At 39.5% G+C, this 21,597-nt stretch overlaps 1 protein-coding gene across 1 annotated transcript in view; it reads right to left on the minus strand.

Moving 5' to 3' along the window:
• The window catches only part of VWA8 (von Willebrand factor A domain containing 8), a 403,894-nt gene that overhangs the window by 186,289 nt on the left and 196,008 nt on the right, over positions 1–21,597 (minus strand). Inside the window, exon 22 of the mRNA XM_036297783.1 lies at positions 720–795. Within this exon, the coding sequence (XP_036153676.1) occupies positions 720–795 (76 nt within the window). The remainder of the gene's footprint in view (positions 1–719; positions 796–21,597) is intronic.

The raw sequence follows: 21,597 nt of genomic DNA on the forward strand, positions 1-21,597 counted from the left end.
CCGATACTTTTCTTTTAATATCAGGGTAAAATTAAACTGAATTTAGAAAGATGATAACTCATACAGCTTCTACCCCCAACCTCAGCCTTCACTTCTCTGTTCAGGGGAAGTCAGGCCCACACTGGGAGAATTCAGGCAGGAGTTCCTAAAGACTCCAGTCATTGGGGTCTGGGTCACACAGGTTCTCATGATGGCTTATTGTGACACTGATGCAAAGGCATTATCTACTCAGAGGGGTAGGCAAGGCAGGACAGGATTTTTTTGAGGCCTTATGTGAGAAGCTGAGGAATAGCTCTTTCCAGTTGCCTAAAACATTTGGTTAATATTCTTATTAAAACCATTTTTAAAAACATTCCAGAAGTATTATCTAATTTCAAACTCTACACATTTGAAAAAAACAAAACAAAAACAAAACACAGAAAACTTTTTTCTTTTTTAGATTCTGGAATGGAAAAGAAATCATTAGAGGATTTCAATCATTCCCTAAATCTCTCACTCTGGAGAGAGAACAGAGTAAGAAACCATGTTATTTTCCCCAAATAATTTACAATTAAACATCCACTCCCCAAATGACATAAATGAGTGCTTTCCAGTTAAGAATGAAATATATTGGAATCTATGGGAGATTCCATACTCCCCTTACTCAAAGGCTGAAATACAACTACCATTAAAAAAAACAAACACACAGTAGAGAATATTCATATAATTGGATTACTAACCAAAGGTGAGTCTTCATACACAATAAGTCCATCTTTAACAGAAGGCTGAAGAGTAAGGCTTTGTACCGTGGTGTCCCTAAAGTGAAACCAACACAATTTAAAGTTAGTCAGGAAATACACTGACATTTGATCATGAATAAATATAGAACACAAGAACACTTCCTATTTTCTTTTTCTTCATTATCCTGTATTTCACCAAATAAATAAAAATAGCAGATGGAATTCTATTCAGCAACAGTATTTTGTAGATGTAAATATAAATTATAAGGATTTGGAAATTAATCCAGGTTTATAAATTATCCAAGTTCTTCACTTCTCTTTTTCCTTCCAGATAAAATAAGTGATCACTTCTCTTTCCTTGTGACCATTTCACTCCTCAAAATCACCACCTGATAGTGAAGAGGAGAAATTAAAAATATATATTTGTATGATATATACATTATATATATTATTTTAAAGTAACTTTGATGGTGAGTTTGGTGATGACTGGAATGTCGACACACCAATTAAAGCAAGTCTATGAATTACGTCTGGGCCTGGCCCAATCTGCCATCATTAGGCAAAAGCCAGGCTACTTCACCTCACTCCAGGACCCAAGGGATTTTAAACACATCTGCTGTGATAATGGCAATCCATTTTATTTTCTTAAATTTACCTGCTCCTCTTTTCCTGACCCTTCCTTTTAGATATTCAGAAGTATTAATAGTAAGCTGTCTTGATGCTATGTACTCCTCACTGAGGAAATATGTTCACTCCACCCATGATTATTCTTGTAAAAAATGTGTTCATAAGCTGCAGTTGATAGACAGGTCCAGACATTTTTAAGGGAATCAATTTTATATCTTCACATTTTACGTATGTTCTATCTTAAAAAAATTATCCTACAGCCATCTTGATCACATCATACAGAGAATTAAATTACTTTTAAATGTAACTCCTTTCTTTACAAGACTTCAAAGTGGTTTTTTCAAACTACCCTACCACTTATTCGAAGTAAAATGTACAGTTACAATGGTGTTGTTTTGAGTACCTACTATGTACTTGGAATGGGAACTTCAGACTTTAGTGCTAAAACATACTTTTGAAACTTCTACCCAAATTCCAGATTTTACTATAATTTATCAAAATTATAAAATGTCTATCCATTAGAAAAAAATGTCATATGAAAATCACAAACAAAGCAAACTTCATATATAAGTTAAATCTTTTTTTGCTTTAGCAAAATATAGTTAATCAAAATCAGTCCACTGCTTTGAGAGCCAGTAGAGAGGAGGTGGAAAGAAGACTTGAAAATCAGAGCAATCAGGATTTAAATTCTGGTTCTTGCCAATTATTGTCATATGATCTTGGGTTAAGTAATAAAACCCACCCAGGAGGCTCATTGATGGAACACTTGGAAAGCATCTAGCACAGCATATGGCGGGTAAAAAGTGCACTTACCAGTATATGTCAGCTTTAACTATTTCCTGTTATCATTATTGCTGCTCTTATGACTGAAAGTTACTTGCCTGTCTAACTTCTACTTGATCTTCAAGTTCTTAATGTAGACAGTATTAACAGAGAATACCTTCACTGATCCTTTTCAGGCTGGGTTAGGTAGCTTTGCTGTCTATTCCTCCTGAGCCCTGGATCTCTCCCTGTTTTAGCCCTTAACAATTTATAGTGTAGCTGCTTATTTTAATATCTATGTTTATACACAGATGGTAAGATTTAAGAATGTAGACCCTCTACCTTGATCTACCTTGTCCCTCATCCTGTCCCCAGCATCTAATGCATGTCTGGCTCACAGGAAGAATTTAATAAGTATTTATTGAATAAATGAATGCCTGAATAAAATGAACAAAAATGCTAAAAGTTGAAAAATCAACCAAAGCTTATAGTACAACATACAGTATATGAACTTTCAAATTCATTGGATCATGGAACACTTTTTTTAAAATAGAGAATCTGGAACTACAGAACCCATTTTCATAAATGTTTAGTTTGATTAAGACTGATTCTCTGAGAGGTAAGGAACCCTGCTTATTCATTTATAAGTGTGTATTAAAAAGTACAGTCATGTTGAGAAGTAAATTTAGGGTTCACTAGTCAAGGGACTAAGAGGCAGAATTTTTATGTCCATCATAGACTCTGAGTTAAATTCCACTTACTATTGTAGCAGGAAACTTTGGGCATGAGTAGGGATGCTGGCAGTATAACTACTGACATTAAGAATTTCTAGAAAAAAATCAGTGGATGGCGGAATAGGCAGACGCATCCCAAAGCTTGTCCCAGAGCAAATAGAACGAGCAGCTGAAACAAGGAACATCCACCCCGAATTGGCGAAGTATACTGAGCTGGTGAGACAGTATGCAGCCGGGAAGGGCAGAATTCCCCTGGAAAGGAGCAGAAGCTGTGTGAGCAGCCCGCTCCCCCGTCTGAGGAGCAGTAACCACGCGAGCAGTCTGACCCGTCTGAGGAGCAGCAGCCGCACGAGCAGTCTGCCTACGTCTGAGGAGCAGCAACCTTGCGCAGCCCGCCCCCATCCAAGGAGCAGCAGCTGCGCACAGCCCGCATCCCGCACCAGTCCAAGAAGCAGCAGCCACACGAGCAGACCACCCACGTCTGAGGAGCGGCAGCCCTGCGCAGCACGCACCGGTCCAAGGAGCAGAGCCACACACAGCTTGCACCTGTCCGACAAGCAGCAGTGGGGTGAAGGGCCCATCCACATCCAAGGAGGAGCAGCCACGCGTACAGCTCACTCCTGTCCGAAGAGCAGCAGTTGCGCAAGCAACCCACCCCCGTATGAGGAGCAGCAGACTTGCAATCAACCTGTCCAAGTCCAAGGAGCAGTAGCTCCACAAGCAGCCCACCACACTAGAGGAACAACAGCGGCGTGCAGCCAGCCCCCATTCAAGGATCAGCAGCCACGTGAGCTGTCTGCCCCAGTTCAAGGAGTAGCAGCTGCGTGTGTAGCCTGCCCCCATCCAAGGAACAATAGCCTTGTGATCAGCACACCCTCTGTCTGAGGAACAGCAGCTGTGTGAGAAGCCGCCTGCCACCAGCCAGAGGAGCCATCACAGCTGTGAACAGCACCCACCAGAGGAGCTGCTGCCAACTGAGGAGCTGCTACCGCAACCGCCCGAGGAGCAACCGCAGCCCGAGGAGCCACTGCCACCCAAGGAGCAGCCCCTGAACGACTCAACATCTAGATCTGTCAGTGAGATCAAACATGGGTAGACAAAGAAACCCCCAAAGGAAAGAAAAGGAGGACTCGCCAGAAAAGCAGCTAAGTGAAAAGAGGCATGCAACATGTCAGAAAAAGAATTCAGATTAAGGGTCCTAGAGTGCATAAACCGGATGGAGGAAAAAACCAACAACTTCTGCAAGAATCAAGAAGAAATGGATGAAAAAAATCAACAACTTATGTAAGAATCAAGAAGGAATGGAGAGTGATATAGCTGCAATAAAAAACACCATTGAAAGTTTCAACAGTAGACTAGGAGAAGTGGAGGACAGAATTAACGAATTAGAAGACAGGGTAGCAAAACACACCCAAAGTGAACTGCAATTGGAGAAAAAAATTAAAAGACAGGAGGAGAGCCTAAGGGAGCTATGGGACAACATGAAACGAAACAACATATGAATAATAGGGGAGCCAGAACAACAGGAAGAGGAACAAGAGTTAGAAAACCTATTCAAAGAAATAATATCAGAAAACTTCCCTGAGGTGGGGAAGAAAAAAGTCACACAAGCACAGAGAGTCCCAAACAAGATGAACCCAAAAAGACCCACACTAAGACACATCATAATTACCATGGCAAATGTTCAGGACAAAGAGAGAATCTTAAAGGCTGCAAGAGAGAGGATGGAACTGGAGAGCATTATGCTAAGTGAAATAAGCCAGTCAATGAAAGAAAAATACCACATGATCTCACTCATTTATGGATAATAAAGACCATTATAAACTGATGAGCAAAAATAGATACAGAGGCAGAGCAGCATACAACAGACTGTCAAACTATAGCGGGAAGGCCGGGGAGGGTTGGGGGGCAGAAAGGAGGGGTAAGAGATCAACTGAAGGATCTCTTGTATGCATGCATATAAGCATAACCAAATGTACATAAGACATTGGGGGGTAGGGGAGCTCGGCGGAATGTAAAGGGGAGGGGGAAAAAAAGGATACCTATGTAATACTCTTTGTAATACTTTAAGCAATTAAAAAATAATAATAAAAAAATTGCTGAAAAACCAAGATGGCGGCATAGGTAAACACCAGAGTTTGCTGCCTGGAACAACCACTTCAAAAATACAACTAAAAGACGGAACGGACATCATCCAGAACCACAGGAAGGCTGGCTGAGTGGAAGTTCTACAACTAGGAGGAAAAAGTAAAACATACCGAGACTCAGAGGAGGCGCAGTGCTGAAGTAAAATACTAAGGTGCAGAGTGCATGCGGAGCGGGCTGGCGGCTGAGGGTGTGGTTGTTGTTTTCAATCGGGAGGGAGTATCAGACTCTGAGCTCCAGCTCCGGGCGAGTCTCTAGGGACCCAGACTCATACAGGAGAAGCGGGACTGTCTGGCATCGCTCAGAACCCTAGGGCAGCTTTCTCTCCGTGGGGCTTGCAGCAATTACTGGGACACTGAGAAGCAGAGCCTCTGAAGGCAAGACTGAGAGCAGCCATAATTGCTAACCCCGCCCTGTTGATCCCGTGGGACCCGCCCCGCCCAAGCCCTGCAGGGAGACTTTTGCTGGATAGCCTCAGGCAAAGGCTAGATTAGCACCTCCTTAGAGATCCAGGAGCCAGGAAGCCCAGAGGTCAGAGTGGGACCATCCAGTTTGCAGCTCTGTGGAACTGTAAAAGACACACTCAGGGGGAAGACTCAGTGAGCACCAAAGCCCCACTGAAGCAAGTCTAGCCCCAGAGGGGTGTCTCCAGCACAGAAGTTCTCCCACTGCAGACACAGCTGACTCTCACAGCCAATTGACCTGGAGGTCAATTCCTCACAGTGATAACTACAACAATCAAGGCTTAATTACAACAAGACTGTGCACAAAGCCCACAAGGGGGTGCATCAAGAGTGTCTACCTCAGGTAATTGGGACACTTAGCACAGAAAGGAACTCTATCGACACAGCGAAGCATAAAAAATGTCGAGACAAAGAAACAGGACACAAACGAAAGAATGGGAGGAAAGCAAACTGCTGGATATAGAGTTCAAAACCACACTTTAAAGAACTGTCTAGAAGCCGCCGATAAACTTAATAAGGCCCTCAAAAAGACTGGTGAGACTGCCGATAAATGTAGTGAGATCTTCAAGAAGACTGGTGAGACCGCCGATAAATGTAGTGAGATCCTCAAGAAATCTAATGAGACCCTCGAGGTTGTGATAAAGGACCAACTAGAAATTAAGCATACACTGACTGAAATAAAGAACATTATACAGGCTCCCAACAACAGACCAGAGGACCGCAAGAATCAACTCAAAGATTTGAAATACGAAGAAACAAAAAACACCTAACCCGAAAAGCAAAATGAAAAAAGAATCCAAAAATACGAAGATAGTGTAAGGAGCCTCTGGGACAGCTTCAAGTGTACCAACATCCGAATTATAGGGGTGCCAGAAGAAGAGAAAGAGCAAGATATTGAAAACCTATTTGAAGAAATAATGACAGAAAACTTCCCCTACCTGGTCAAAGAAATAGACTTACAAGTCCAGGAAGTGCAGAGAACCCCAAACAAAAGGAATCCAAAGAGGACCACACCAAGACACATCATAATTAAAATGCCAAGAGCAAAAGACAAAGAGAGAATCTTAAAAGCATCAAGGAAAGAAAATCAGTTACCTACAAGGGAGTACCCATACGACTGTCAGCTGATTTCTCAACAGAAACTTTGCAGGCCAGAAGGGAGTGGCAAGAAATATTCAAAGTGATGAATACCAAGAACCTACAACCAAGACTACTTTATCCAGCAAAACTATCTTTCAGAAGTGAAGGCCAGATAAAGAGCTTCACAGATAAGAAAAAGCTAAAGGAGTTCATCGCCACCAAACCAGTATTATATGAAATGCTGAAAGGTATCCTTTAAGAAGAGGAAGAAGAAGAATAAGGTAAAGATACAAATTATGAACAACAAATACACATCTATTAACAAGTGAATCTAAAAATCAAGGGAATAAATAATCTGATGAACAGTATGAACTGGCGATTGTAATAGAATCAGGGACATAGAAAGGGAATAGACTATTCTGTGGCAGGGGGGATAGGGGTGTGGGGTGAGGGAAGTGATTGGACAATAATCGTGCACCTATGGATGAGGACAGTGGGACAGTGGGTGGGGAGTGAGGGCGGAGGGTGGGGTGGGAACTGGGTGGAGGGGAGTTATGGTGGGAAAAAAGAGTAACTAATGTAATAATATGAACAATAAAGATTTAATTAAAAACATTGCTAAACCTAAAAAATAAAATAAAATAAAAAAATAAAACTTAAAAAAAGAGGGGAAAAAAAAAAAAGAATTTCTAGACTACTTGCCCTATTTGCACCTAACTTGAAAGGCTTCTCCCTTTAACTTGACCAAATGGTGACTGATTTCTATAGTTAATTCCCTGGCAATCTAGCATGCTGCCATACCTGACCCCTATTCCAATAAGCTCCCAACCCATGATCCAGGCTCCCATGGAGCTAGTCTTATGATTTATTGCTTCCGAGGATCCCAGCACTACACTTTACAAAGCATCTATTATTATTATTTAAACTTCACTAAAATTCAAATTTAAATATGTCTAAAAGAAAGCCTTGGTGATGTTAAGGAAAGCGAAAATATCTTGTGGCAATTAATTGGTGCTTATTAACTTTAGTATGAATAAACTAATTTCTTATGCAATATAGTAATATATAGTTGTATATTCATTTTCTGTATTCCTAGGTCTTACTGGAGGAATACTTTATGCTCTCTTCTGCTAAAAATTAATTTTTAGAGTTTAAAAACAACCAAGAACAGGATTTAATTAATCTTACTTAAATTCACTACTTATATTCTAGCAATACAGAAGGGGGTAGGTGAGGAATAGAAAATGATGTGTTCACACGGATTTATATAGCAATATAGTGAATTTCTCACTTCAGCTGTCACATATTTAATAAGTAACAACATAACACATTCCAGCACCAAAATGGAAAAGGAACTCATATCATTGGTGGAAGAAGGAAAATTTAGTTACCTTAAGAATGCTTCATAGCAGATTAATAATAGGAAATTCAAGCCGAATTCCAACTTTAAAAAGGCAAATAAAATTGCTCTATAACACATGGTTACTGATATCATGCTATCTGTCAAAATAGATTTCTGAAAAGACTTCTGCCCAGAAATCAAAACCACAAGCACAAACCAGATGACTTCCAAAAGGGACTATAAATGAGGATAAATACAAATGGGAATTTATAAAAGTGATTTTTGTCCTGTTCTTGGTCCTTTTGTCTTATACATGAAAAGAAAAGCAAAGGCTAATAAAATACATGAAATGGAAATTAATTTTAAAAAGTAGGCTAAGTTTGCACCTCCCTGGAGACCCAAGAGCTAGTTCCCCTGTGGATAGTATCAGACCATACATCCATAAGCAACACACTCAAGGGGCAGACTCAGTGAGCACCAAAGCTCCACTGAAGTCCTGCTCCATAGCAGTATCTCCTGCACAGCAGCTCTCCCACTGCAGCTGGTTTTCACAGCAATTGGCCTGTAGATCAATTTCTTCCAGTGACACCAACAGCAATCAAGACTCAACCACAATAAGATTGTGCACACAGTCCACAAAGGGGCGCACCTACTGTGCCCAGCTCAGGGAACTGGGGAGGCTAAGCCACTGGGCCCTATAGGACACTTACTATACAAGGCCACTCTACCTACTCCAGGAGATAAAGCAGCTCTACCCAATACAGGGAAGCAGCCAAAATGCGAAGATAAAGAAACAGGTAACAATGAAAGAAATGGAAGAAAGCTAACTACTGGATATAGAGTTCAAAACCACAGTTATAAGGCTACTCAAGAACCTTCATGAAACCTACAAGGAACTTAGTGAGACTTTCAAGGATCTTAGAATGCCAAATACATGGAAAAAAGACCAGTCAGAAATTAAGGATACACTGACTGAAATAAAAAATAACATTAAGGAATTCAACAGAATACAGGATTCCACGAATAAAATCAATGATTTGAAATATGAAAAAGGAAAAAACACTCAGAAGAGAAAAAAAAATCCAAAAATATGAAGATAATGTAAAGAGCCTCAGGGACAATTTCAAGTGTACCAACAATCTCATTATGGGGGTGTCAGAAGAAGAGAGGAGCAAGATATTGAAAACCTATTTGAAGAAATAATGACAGAAAACTTCCCCTACCTGGTGAGAGAAATAGACTTACAAGTCCAAGAAGCACAGAGTCCCAAACAAGAGGAACTCAAAGAGGACCACAGGAAGACACATCATAATTAAAATGCCAAGAGCTAAAGATAAAGAGAGAATCTTAAAAGCAGCAAGAGAAAACCAGTTAGTTACCTGCAAGGGAGCACACCTATGACTGTTGGCTGATTTCTCAACAGAAACTAAGCAGGCCAGAAGAGAGTGGCAAGAAATATTCAAAGTGATGAATAGCAAGGATCTACAGCCAAGATTACTGTAGCCAGTAAAGCTATCATCTAGAATTGAAGGTCAGATAAAGAGCTTCCCAGACAAGAAAAAGCTAAAGGAGTTCATCAGCACCAAACCAGTACTACATGAAATATTGAAGGGTATTCTTTAAGAAGAGGAAGAAGAAGAAAAAGATAAAACATATGAACAATAAAATGGCAATAAATAAATATCTATCAATAATTGAATCTAAAAATCAAAATAAATGAATAAGAAATCTAAGAAACAGAATAAACTGGTGAATAAAATAGAATCAGAGGCATGGAAATGGAACAGACTAAAAATTCTCAGAGGGAAGGCAGGTAGAAGGGGCAGGAAGAGATTTAACAAAGATCTTATATGCATACATGCATTACCTATGGACAGAGACAATAGGGTGACGAAGGCCGGGGGTGGGGCGGGAACCGGGCGGAGAGGGGAAATGGGGGGAAAAAGAAGGACATCTGTAATACTTGCAACAATAAAGATTTTAAAATAAATAAATAAATAACTGACAAAAGGGGGAAAAAGTAGGCTGACTTATATTTCAGTAAGTTTCTCTGATTATGTAAGAATAGAAACAGTCCACTATCTTCAGCATGGTACTTAATACAGGAAGAAAGATTGTTTTACAGATATCCTACAGCATTATAAACTTCCACTTTGTAAGTTATACGGTGACCACTGTTCTCACAGGTAGCATAGTGACTGATTCTTTTTCAGAGTATCTGATTACAATTATTGCTCTGTATTTATGGGCATCATGGATCAAAAGAAATTAATTTTCCATACAAATAAGTAATAACCCTAGGAGAACATTTTATTTGTTACAATTTCCATTCTATTATGATTTGTTTCTCCCAGGAACAGCTTTGAAATATAAGCTTATAAAAGTTTAAATAGAGTCAACAATTTCAACACTACTAGGAGAGGAAAAGTTAAAACACATCTAGTCACATTTCCTCAGTCTGAGGTTTAACAAAGATATGGCTTCCCAGTACATAACAGTTACCAGTATACTTAATGAACTAATTAAATGTTCCTGCTTACATTTATGTTAGCACCAATTGTTCTCACTTCTTACAAACTGAAGCTGTGTATCAATTAAACCCTGTGTTAATAAAGGGGCTACTCAATGAAATATGGTGCTAAACTTTAGTCTTCTTTAAATCTGTGACTTTAAAGTTTTTTTTAAATAGGAGTAATTAATGTTTCAATAGTAATTTTAAATTATTCCAGAAGCAATAAAAGTAATTAGATTGTATAAGAACCAGGTTTTTTGTTCGGTTGTTTTTTTTACAGTCAAAAGAAAATTGGCTTTTAGAGAGCAAGCACCATCTGTCCTGACATGGTGCTTGTGAAGGTACAGTAAGCTAATATCCTCTAATTTACTGAGGTGCAAGAGATCTCAAAACAATGATGTTTATTTTGAGGATGATATCTTAGTGAGTAGTATTTTAATTGGTTTATAGTTAACTTTCTTTTAGAAAAATAACAGTTAAACACAAGAGTGAAGGAAGAAATAGACAGAATTTCAAATAGCTGACAAGAACCTTATCTAACTTTATAGTTCATTAAAATAAATATGCTATAGCCAGAGCCCACTCATTAATATAAGCCAAACATGAGAAAGAAAAGATAGGATATGGCATATTGGAGGCATTTAACAAATTAAGAATTAATCTATATTTACAAACATTCTGGGCTATCTACTGAATAGCAGCAGCATACCACCTTCCTACCCCTGCGTATAAAAGGCAAATTTCTTTCACCATGTTGGGAGAGAAATTTCCCAGGCCCTCAAAGAGAGACAATAGTGCTGCCATCCAATACAAAAAGAGAAAGAGTAAGCTATAATTACTGCAGTGATAATGAAAAACCAGCAATGGCCTAAATCTGAATCCGTCTAGTTTGGTCAATCACTTAATCTCTGAAAGCCCAAGATTACTCATCTCTACATAGGGAATTAAAATAAAACATATGAGGGAATACAGTAGAGTAAAGGTAAGGAAGATAAAAGTAGAGAGAGAAATAGTATTATAATGTGTGTTTTGAGAGAAAAGTCCTTCTAGTGAGGTAAAATATAACTTCTATTAAAGTGACTGAAAAGACTCTACCTATTCAAATAGTTGTTTTAGAGCATGCGACTTCTGCGCATGGGCCACGAAGTTTCAATCGCACTGTATGTGCGTGCCCGCACGTGGTATTTTGTGTCTGCGCATGGCCCACAAAGTTTCAATTGCACTGTACGTGTGTGCCCGCACGTGGTATTTTGTGGAAGAGCCACACTCAAGGGGCCAAAGAGCCGCATGTGGCTCGCGAGCCGCAGTTTGCTGACCACTGTTTTAGAGGACAAATAGTTTATGTAGTAGTCAATCACTCATCACTAACATGTCCAGATGGAGAAAATCCTAACAAACCATAAAAGGAAGACCATCTATAATAATAAAAGCATAATATGCTAATTAGACCGGACAGCCAAACAACCTTCCGGACGTCATTCCGGACGTCCTTCCAGACGAAACTGTGCTGGGGGCAGAGGCAGAGGCGGTTAGGGGCGATCAGGCAGGCAGGTAAGTGGTTAGGGGCAATCAGGCAGGCAGGCAGAGTGGTTAGGGGTGATCAGACAGGCAGGCAGAGTCGGTTAGGGGCGATGAGGCAGGCAGGTGAGTAGTTAGGGGCGATGAGGCAGGCAGGTAAGAAGTTAGGGGCGATGCGGAAGGCAGGCAGAGCAGTTAGGGGTGATCAGGCAGGCAGGCGAGTAGTTAGGGGCAATCAGGCAGGCAGGCAGAGTGGTTAGGGGTGATCAGACAGGCAGGCAGGCAGAAGTGGTTAGGGGCGATGAGGCAGACAGGCGAGTGGTTAGTGGCGATGAGGCAGGCAGGTGAGTGGTTAGGGGCAATGAAACAGGCAGGCAAATAGGTTAGAGGTCGATCAGGCAGGCAGGCAGGCCAGCGGTAAAGAGCCAGCAGTCCCAGATTGCGAGAGGGATGTCCCCCAAGGGGCCCCAGATTGTGAGAGGGTATAGGCTGGGCTGAGGCCCCCCCCCATGCACAAATTTCGTTCACCGGGCCTCTAGTAGGGGGATAATATTTGTGAATGCAAGTCTACTGTGATACAACACTTTGCATTTCAGAGGTAGGTTCTTGCTGGAGAAAAGCAGGGGAAAAAATAGCCACAGCAAAACAATCATCTGATGGAAGGTAAACATTTCAAAATATGCTGTTTTCAAAATCTGCTTACCCTTCCACTACATCTTCTAGCACTATGTTGACACAATTTTAAAAAGTCCTCATATTCAAAGCCACGTGATAATCAAGTCTTCTAACAAACTCTGAAAATTTTGTAAGTTGTCTAGCATTTAAAAAGAAAATAAGTCTACTGAAATAGTACATTGAGAAACTGGAACTGCCCCAGCCAGTGTGACTCAGTTGGTTGAGTATCATCCCATGCACCAGGAGGTCAGAGCACCTGCCCCTGTTGCAGGCTCAATCCCCAGTAGGTGTTGTGCAGGAGGCAGCCAAAGCTGTTTCTCATAGTTGTTTCTATGTCTCTTCCCCTCCCGTTTCCTGTCTCTGAAATTAATAAAAATATATTTTAAAAAAAGAGAAGAAAGTACATCTATTAACTTTACTGTTAAAACGAACCTTCTAGCCTGGTAAATTTTAGGAACTCAAAATGACCTAATTTCTTTGTACATACTTCATTTATCCTCTTCCAGATAAAAATGAAAGTGCCCAAACTCTTTGTTTTTCATTTCCCCTGTCATTAAAAAATATATTTTCTAATCAGCTTTTTAAAAGGAATAGAAAAATGAAATGCAGATTAAAATACAACTGAATGAGTGTGCAAAGATGCACACACAAGATGAAATCACAATGTGAGGCTGGTGAATATAGTATCCACTAGATAAATCTTTATCAGAAATAGTATAGTACCTAGTAATTTATGTATTTTTTAAAAGACTCATCACTTGCGTAACAACATAAAAGTGTTACAAAGAGTCAAAATTTAATAAGTGACCGATTTTATAATATCAGGACATTCCAGAATCACTCATTCAATAAATATTTATTGAACACCTACTAAAGGGCACTGCTTTAGATGCTGAAGTGTCTGTGAACAAAAGAGGTAAAAAAAATTCCTTTCCTTGATAAACTTAGATCAGTGGTTTTCAATTGGTGTGCCACAAGAATTTTAATAAATGCAATACCTGGCTATTTAGTCAGAGGCACTGACCTCTTTTCCCTTAGATTGTCAAATAAAAAAATGACAACAGCCAACACAACAACAGCCATCTGGTGTGACTGAATCAAAATTATACCTATTTTTTTTCAGATCAGCAAAAAAAGATATATTTTTTGGTGTGCTGCAGAATTTTAGAAATTAGATTATGTATGCTGTAAGATGAAAAAGGTTGAAAATCGCTGACTTATATCATATTTAAGTGGACTTACTAATTGTACTATACTAACATTGTACTACCTTTGACACAGTATGAACTAGATCTTGCATAAGATTAACCACAGGCAACTCAAAGAAATAAAGTTAAAATAAGTACTTTTGATTACCAACACATGATAAACTAGCCCGCTGCTATTTAAGTCCACCAGAAGAGGCATCTCCATGAAGATGGCGAGGCATGTCTCTTTTGGCTAATAACCCCAAATACATTTTTTCACATAAACTTACTGTATAATTTGCATTTTGTAAACCTCATAAAATTATTTGGTACATTATAACCCATGAATTATTTTATCCTCATTTCTAGTTATTTATCAACTAGAAAAAATTCCCAATGCTCCCATTTTAAATGTATCACACTTTAACTACTTGAGTCAAATAAAAAGTATGCACATTATATTTGGAGAATTCTTAACTTAAAGGAAATCTATGTTTAAGGTTTCTGTAATTTACCTATTTTAAATTTTTATGATCGATTTTCTTAAAGGAAAACACCAGTGTACCATAAGAAAAATAATATATATTACCTTTAGCAGAAGTTAAATAGTTTCTTTCAACTCCGGCCTATTTTCCAGTGTCATTGTAATGGCAGAGGAGAAGAAACCAATACCACGGAGGATTAGAGGGCAGAGGGCAGAAACGGCCCTGAAAGCACATCACTTTGTCATCTTTGTTTTATCTTAAAGTTTGGTGGAGATTTTGACTGCTATTCCATAATATACCCAGTTGTTTCCATACAGAAACGTTTGTCACCACTAGGAAAACAGCAACAAGGAGCTGCTATCCTGAGCCAACCCCTCTGGAAACTGGGTGGAGCTGAAGATAGCTGATGCTGCAGAGCAAGTTCAACATCTGGCTGCCTTTCTCTTCTGGTATCTGTCACTTTTCTTGAACCCAAAATTAAATAAATGAGTGGTTTAAGATGGCAGTTATGCTTTTCATTGCTTTATGCACTATGTCAGGATAAACACTGTGGAGAGCCACCAGAATGATGCTGAGAAGGCTGTATGCACAGCACTTTGCGCCTTGTGCTGGTTGGGCACTTCTGCACCATTTAACCCTTTGAGGTCATTTGTCTACTCAGCCACCAAAGCTTTTTTACCTTTCCGGTCGTATGTCTGCTCTCAGCCACCATAGCAAGGAACCGTACGAATCTTAACTCTATTCATTCATGTATCAGTTCATAATTTCTCTGAAAGCTCTTAAGTGTCTAAGCGACCTTGTCATGAACCAAAACATTGCCCCGACAAATCGGAGATATCGAAACTCAATATAAACAAACGCGGTCGTTCCACACTCGCCATGCAAAACACCGTGGCGAGTCAGTCGCCTTTTGAGAGTGAAGAAATCGACAAGCTTCGGAGATACTTCGCAGAATTTCAAATAAAGCTTTACAAATTACGTTTAACTGTAATTAGGCATTCTCGCTTAAGATATTTCAAAATAATACTCCAAAATGGCAAAAAGAAAGTTACCCAAAGAAGTGTACTGCAAATCTGAAAGTAACGATGAAGAGTTTTATTTTGGTACCTTGAATACTGACTCTGACGTAGAAAGTGATAACGTTTGTAGTGATTCTACTAGTAGTGGCGTAGTTCCAAAAAAGAATTAATAAATCTGTTTATCCTTCATAATCTTGCATGTTATGTATCACTGCTCTTTCAATGGAAATTAATTCCGACCAGTACGACACCCATGTCCAAATTTAATACGACCGCAAAGGGTTAAAGATATCACTATGTCATCTTGGGAATGAAAAGTTCGTTCATCTCTTGGGCAATCTCTACTCTTTCAGGATGAATATGAGGGTGTGCTTCATTTGTCCTATCTGTCATTTGAGTTTACGTATTATTGCTATTTAAGTTTATTCAGAAAATCTCCAAAACCACAACAACAACAAAATAATTACTTAATTATAGATGAAAACTTTTTAAAAAGGCATTATTAGAGGCAAAAGACTAGAAATAGGCTACTGTCTATCAGTGCTACTCAAATGTCAATCTACTCAGGGAGGATCTCTGGCCAACCTATTAAATATCTTAAACCCTATGCCTGTCCCCTTCCATGCTTCATTTCTTCCCATAGGTATATTTAATATTATCCACTCCTCCCACCTTCCCTCTATCCCTCCCTCCCTCCTTCTCTCTCTCACCAGCAACTAGAATATACACATGAAGGCTGGGGGTAATCACTCATGCTTAGAAATCACTCATAACAGATGTTCAACCATGTTTGTTGAGAGGACACATTCTAGTCAGCTACTTCAGTTATGCACCCTGAGGCCTACAAACTGAGTAGCTGGTCACTCCTTAAAGCACTTACATACATACCTGTATGTACTTCTCTTAGAAATTGTTTTCTTCCCTTCTCCTGCCTTTGCCTAACAAACTGTTAAGGCCCATTCCTAAAGGCTCAGTTCAAATGTGGCCTCCTCTTTGAAGCACTCCTTATTGCTCACTTCTATCCTCCCAGCTGAAATAATTGTTCCATAAAAAGTACTTTACACTTAAGAAACATTTCAGTTATTCATATAATTGTCCCCTTACAAGGCATATCATCTATAGGGGATATCATCCTTTTTTTTTTTATGTGTCTAGTGCCTATTATCATGCTTCATGCCTTTTAGGTATGCAATAAATGTTTGCCCTAAGAATGAATGAATGCATGTGGGAAACTGTTTATTGCCTTCACTATCTGATAAGCATAGACAGAGCACTCCCCGAACCCCCCCCCCCCCCCCCCCCAAGGCTGAAGGCTGGGTGCCTTTGAAGCCCTCCCAAAGGTCGGAGCTAGGCGCCACCTCTGTTTGTCCAGACAGTGGTAGCTGAAACTGCTCCCCCATTTATTATTATGTAAATCCTTGCTGATGGGCTAGTCTGCCTGTTGCAGGGGGTCACCTGCCTAGGGCTATGCTATAGGGGCATCCCAGATCAATAAAAGGTTGGTGAGGCCTGAGCACAGGGAGAAGTCCTTCGGGACTTGCCGCCTGGTCCCCCAATATTGCAAAATTATCTCGTGTCTTTTTCTCTCATTTGCTGTGTGGCTCCTCTTTCAGATACCGAACCCTACTCCACGCGAGTCGTGGAAGGAAACACTCAACAAATGCATGAGTATATTACTGCTAGAGGTAGAGCAGATTATTAAGCATGAAGTGTTATAATATGAATAATTCAGAGGTATGCTCTCAAGAAGCTCATATGATAGAGATACAAGACAATTAAATATTATTCATGTAAGAGCTATAATAGAAATAAAAACTAAGTTCAGAGGAGAAGGCAATTAATTCTGAATGAAGAGAACCAGGTCTCAATGACTGAAAATGACTTTTAACTGGCAGAGATGAGTAGAAGGTGCTTCAGGAAGAGGGAGAGACAAACACATAGAAATTTGGAGGTATAAGAGAAATTGGGGACGCTGAGTATGTCTAGAATCTACATAGTGTGGAGGGGAGTGGGCCTGGATAGGGTGAGGAGTCAGTGTACAGTTTTTTTAAGTATCACACTCAACAGTCAGACTTTCCCTTCATGGAAATGAAGGACCAATAACCTATCCATTTCAGAGACAGGACTCTCTTACTGGATGTCTCAAAGATGGATAGGAGGGATGCATTAATTAATTTGTTTACTAAATGTGTATCGAACATTCACCATACTCCAGACATCATGCTCAAAGACAAATCCTTGCCCTTAAGGAGAGCTCACTGTCTGGAAGGGGAGACAGAGGTGGGAGCATGTAATTATGATAAAGAATGACATGTACAACAGCAGAGCCTGTTCTAGGCCAGGGGCTCTAAACATGCTATCAATAAAAGAGTCTTCTTTTGAGAAGATACATTCTAAAATATAGAAAAATAAAAACAAAAAATGAGCTAAAGATGAAAATACCTTAAAAGCAGTTTTAGATTTTGTTAATAATACAAAAAACTTTTTATTCTCATTAAAAGTTAAAGAAGGCTTTTTGGAGGGAACAATGTGATTGATACACTTTGTTTGTGTGATTTAAAGGTCTAGTCCTAATTCAGTTTATTTTTATACTTGTCTTAATGACTATTATAGCTGAAAAGAGTTCACAAAGACATGTAGATCTAAACCGAAGAAGCACAATACTCCACTCCCTATGGGTCAACATAAATTTCATTTAACAAACATACAAAGGTTTTTATTACAATTAGGCTTGGGAATTTCCATTTTTCATAATGACAATCAGTGATTTTGCAAACTAATTGGAAAGTGCCACATTTTATATGTTGAACAAATGGGTCACTAAAACTATTCCTTTATAAAATTTTTTAAACATGTTAGGAAATTGTACTTCAAATTGTTTTGGTATGCAGACATGAGACATTTTAGGGGTGTACAATCTATTTCTACATTTCATACTTCTGACACCAAATGTGTGGGTTTTCCACTCAGCAATTCTCTGATTCTCTGCAGACACCAATGACAATGGAGTGCCCTATGAGTCGATTCAATTCTCACACTACCCAGTGGAGTTAGCGCACACCCCAGAGCACACCCACACAGATTTTGGGTTCATTCCCACAAAATCGCGCCCAGTTCAGATGCCAATTGCAAGCCCTGGGCTTCCTATACTTCTGATGGACTAGCTATAAATCAGGGTTCCCATTACCCCCTTCTAGGTTCCATAATTTGCTAGAATAGCTTACAGAACTCAGAACGGCATTTTACTTGTGAAGACTGGTTTATTAGAAGGGCTACAACTCAGGAACAGCCCAATTTAAGAGCTGAGAGATTTGGGGGAAAGGAGGAACTAGCAGAGCTTCCAAAGCCTCTTTGGGTTGCCATCCTCCTAGCACCTCAACGTGTTCACCAACCTGGGAGCTCCCAACTCCACTGTTTAGTATTTTTATGGAGGTAGGTGTGACTGAGTAAATCACTGGCCATTGCTGACTGACTTAATGTTCAGTGGTTCTCCTCTCTCCTTCCCTGAGGGGGGTGTGTGTGTGTGTGTGTGTGTGTGTGTGTGTGTGTGTGTCTGTGTGTGGAGGGGGGGATAGGGGCGGGGGGGCGGGGGGGCTGAAAGTTCCAACCCTCTAATCACAAGGTTGGTTCCTCTGGCAACCTGCCCCCATTCTGAAGCTACCTAGAAACCCTAGAGTCACCTTAGTAGCAAAATAAAGGACTTATCACTATAGAGATTCCATGAGTCTTAGGACTGGGAATGGAAATCTATCAAAAGACAGTCCTAAAACTCAGAAAATGGATGGCAAGAGTTTTAGAAGTTCTTGTGCCATGAATAGAGACAAAGGCAAAATATATATTTTTTATTACATTATGATATCATAGGGTAACATACATTATTTTCAGCCTTAATAACTTAAGAATTAAAAGTTATAAATATCTTGATTTAAAAATGCTTTCACCAGAGATTTATTTAAAGGAGTTATCTTCTTCTTTACTGCTAACGCATGATCTTTACCTCAAAGGGTCAAATTAAAAATTTGTTTTTAATTTTTAAAATATCTGTGATATAGCATCTCTCTCTAGCAGCCATTTAACACATAGAAGGATCAACAAACTGTGAATACAACTTTGTTAAAGACAAACGTGTAAGTTTGACAGACTTTTAAATGCAATGAGATTATAAGTGAGACTATGTAGTTAAAAGATTTTCACAGTCAGTTCCTATCTCATTACAAAATATTTCAGTAAGTCTGGCTTTAAGGGTCTTAAATTATTTCTATGCTATATCACACTGGAGACATCTTGCTTTGTGCAAGCCTACTTTCTCCTTCCTTATGGCAAGGCTTGGTTTTGAATACTTCAGTATTAGTAACATTATTCAGGTAAGACAGTAGCAGAATTTTTAAGTCCTTGGTGGAAAATGGCATCCAATTATATACACTGTCACTGAGAGTTGGTAAAAAAATCACATTCAGAATGTGTGTCTGTATGTCTGTGTTCTGATATAAAGACACCTTTGTTCTTACAGATTGGAAAGCCAGCAGCGCGACCCCTGCTTTATTCCATTTCCTCAGCTGCAGGTTCAGCTCTGCTCAGTTCCTGATTTCCATTCTAATTAGAGAATGAGATACACGACACATTGGTCATGCTCAAAGAGGTTATGCATCTTACATTTAGGAATTTATGACAAGCCTCGTACATGTCTGCCTTTTTTCCCTTCATTTCTTGATTATCACACCAATATTCCCACCAGTACCAGCATCCCTGGTAACACCGTTTCCCCAGGGTGAGATGCTATCGAGGTCTGGTACCTTCGGTGTTGGCTGTCCTATTCTACACTGTCACTAGCCCAAGTTCTCACAACCCTCTAGTCACAGCAATCTGTAATCCTTTATGGATCCACCCTATGCTGAGTCAATTCACCCACTGAGTCTCCAGAACAGACAAAGCTGCTAAAATGCCATAATGCCTTCCTGCAAATCCCACAATTACGAAGGTAGTAACTGTTGTCAAGCTTAATGTTTCTGAATTCTAGTCCCCAATTAGTTTCCCATTTACTTCCTATCACATTGCCCTTTAAAAATGTTTATACCGTTTCCATTAAGGCATTGATATTTTTCTGTTTATTGAATTATTTGTTTATTGCATATTTCCTCGTTACCATTAGAAAGGAAGCTTCTGTTTTTCTCAAGGCCCCAGACAGATCCAGGGACTGCACTCAGTAGGTGTCCTGTAGTAGATGTTGACGCCCATCCCCAGCTACTGCAGTGTTGACTCCTGGAAGCTCAGCTTCTCTAGAGAATTGCCCTCCACCAATGGGACTACCTCACCTAAAAATGCCTGGGAGGTTAGAGATTCCCCTTACCCATCTCCTAGGGGGAAGCCCTTAACCAATGACTCAATGATACGAGGGCAAAAAAGGCTATTGCTCTTGCTTCCAGGTGGGGTAACTGAGGGTGCCATTCTCCAGAGCTCCCTGTGAACAGGCTGAGGTCAAGCTTCAACTAAGACCTTTCCATAGCTTTATCCTGCCTTCTTCACTTCCCTATGAGTTTCAACTAAAAGCTCTCCCTCTAAAGTCACTGACACAAGCATTTCCATCTCTTGCTCTGCTTCTGAAGTACTTGACCTAGGTATCTGTTGACTGTTTGGATGATTAAATGAAGTTAAATATAGAAACAATTCTTAGACTTTTCAGCAAATGCTTTTAATTCTTCTTGCACAGACAATACAGCTATATCTCAGTTAACAGAAATTACTTAAGAAGCTGTGAACCGGGCAATCCCATTAAGTACAAATCGACTTAGTGAATTTAAGCACCGCATGCCATCCCTTCTGCCCATGTTGTCACTGTTGCTCACACCTGAAGAGTCTGGCTACAGAAATATCTGCTTCACTTATGAGAAACAGAACTTTATAAACTCAACCAACTTTTAAAAAGATTTTAATGAATAAAAGGATTGTTTGGGCACTGGTCCAGGATACTTCTTCAGTCTATCCACTTACTTAAGGATTCTGTAAGAAACCTGCTGCTAATGCTAATTGGAGAGGGCCAGAGAGAGGAGAGCAAGGTTATGTAGTTGAGACATGCTGTGAAGCATGTTAACATAATCTGACATTAAAACAACTGTAAGATTGATTTTAATTTCATTTTCATATCAACTAAGGACTTAAAAATCCATCTGCCCATCAGAATATCACTGACTTTATAGAGGAAGTTAGTGTGAAATAAAATTTTCTTAACAAAAATTTGCTTTACATGTTTAAAAAAAACAAACCAAAGGACTGAATTGATAATAGTAATTTTATAAACGAAATTGATAATAGTGAATGATTTGAAAAAGGG

Source organism: Myotis myotis, unplaced genomic scaffold, assembly GCF_014108235.1.
Source record: "Myotis myotis isolate mMyoMyo1 unplaced genomic scaffold, mMyoMyo1.p scaffold_m19_p_3, whole genome shotgun sequence".
Taxonomy (NCBI): Eukaryota; Metazoa; Chordata; class Mammalia; order Chiroptera; family Vespertilionidae; genus Myotis; species Myotis myotis.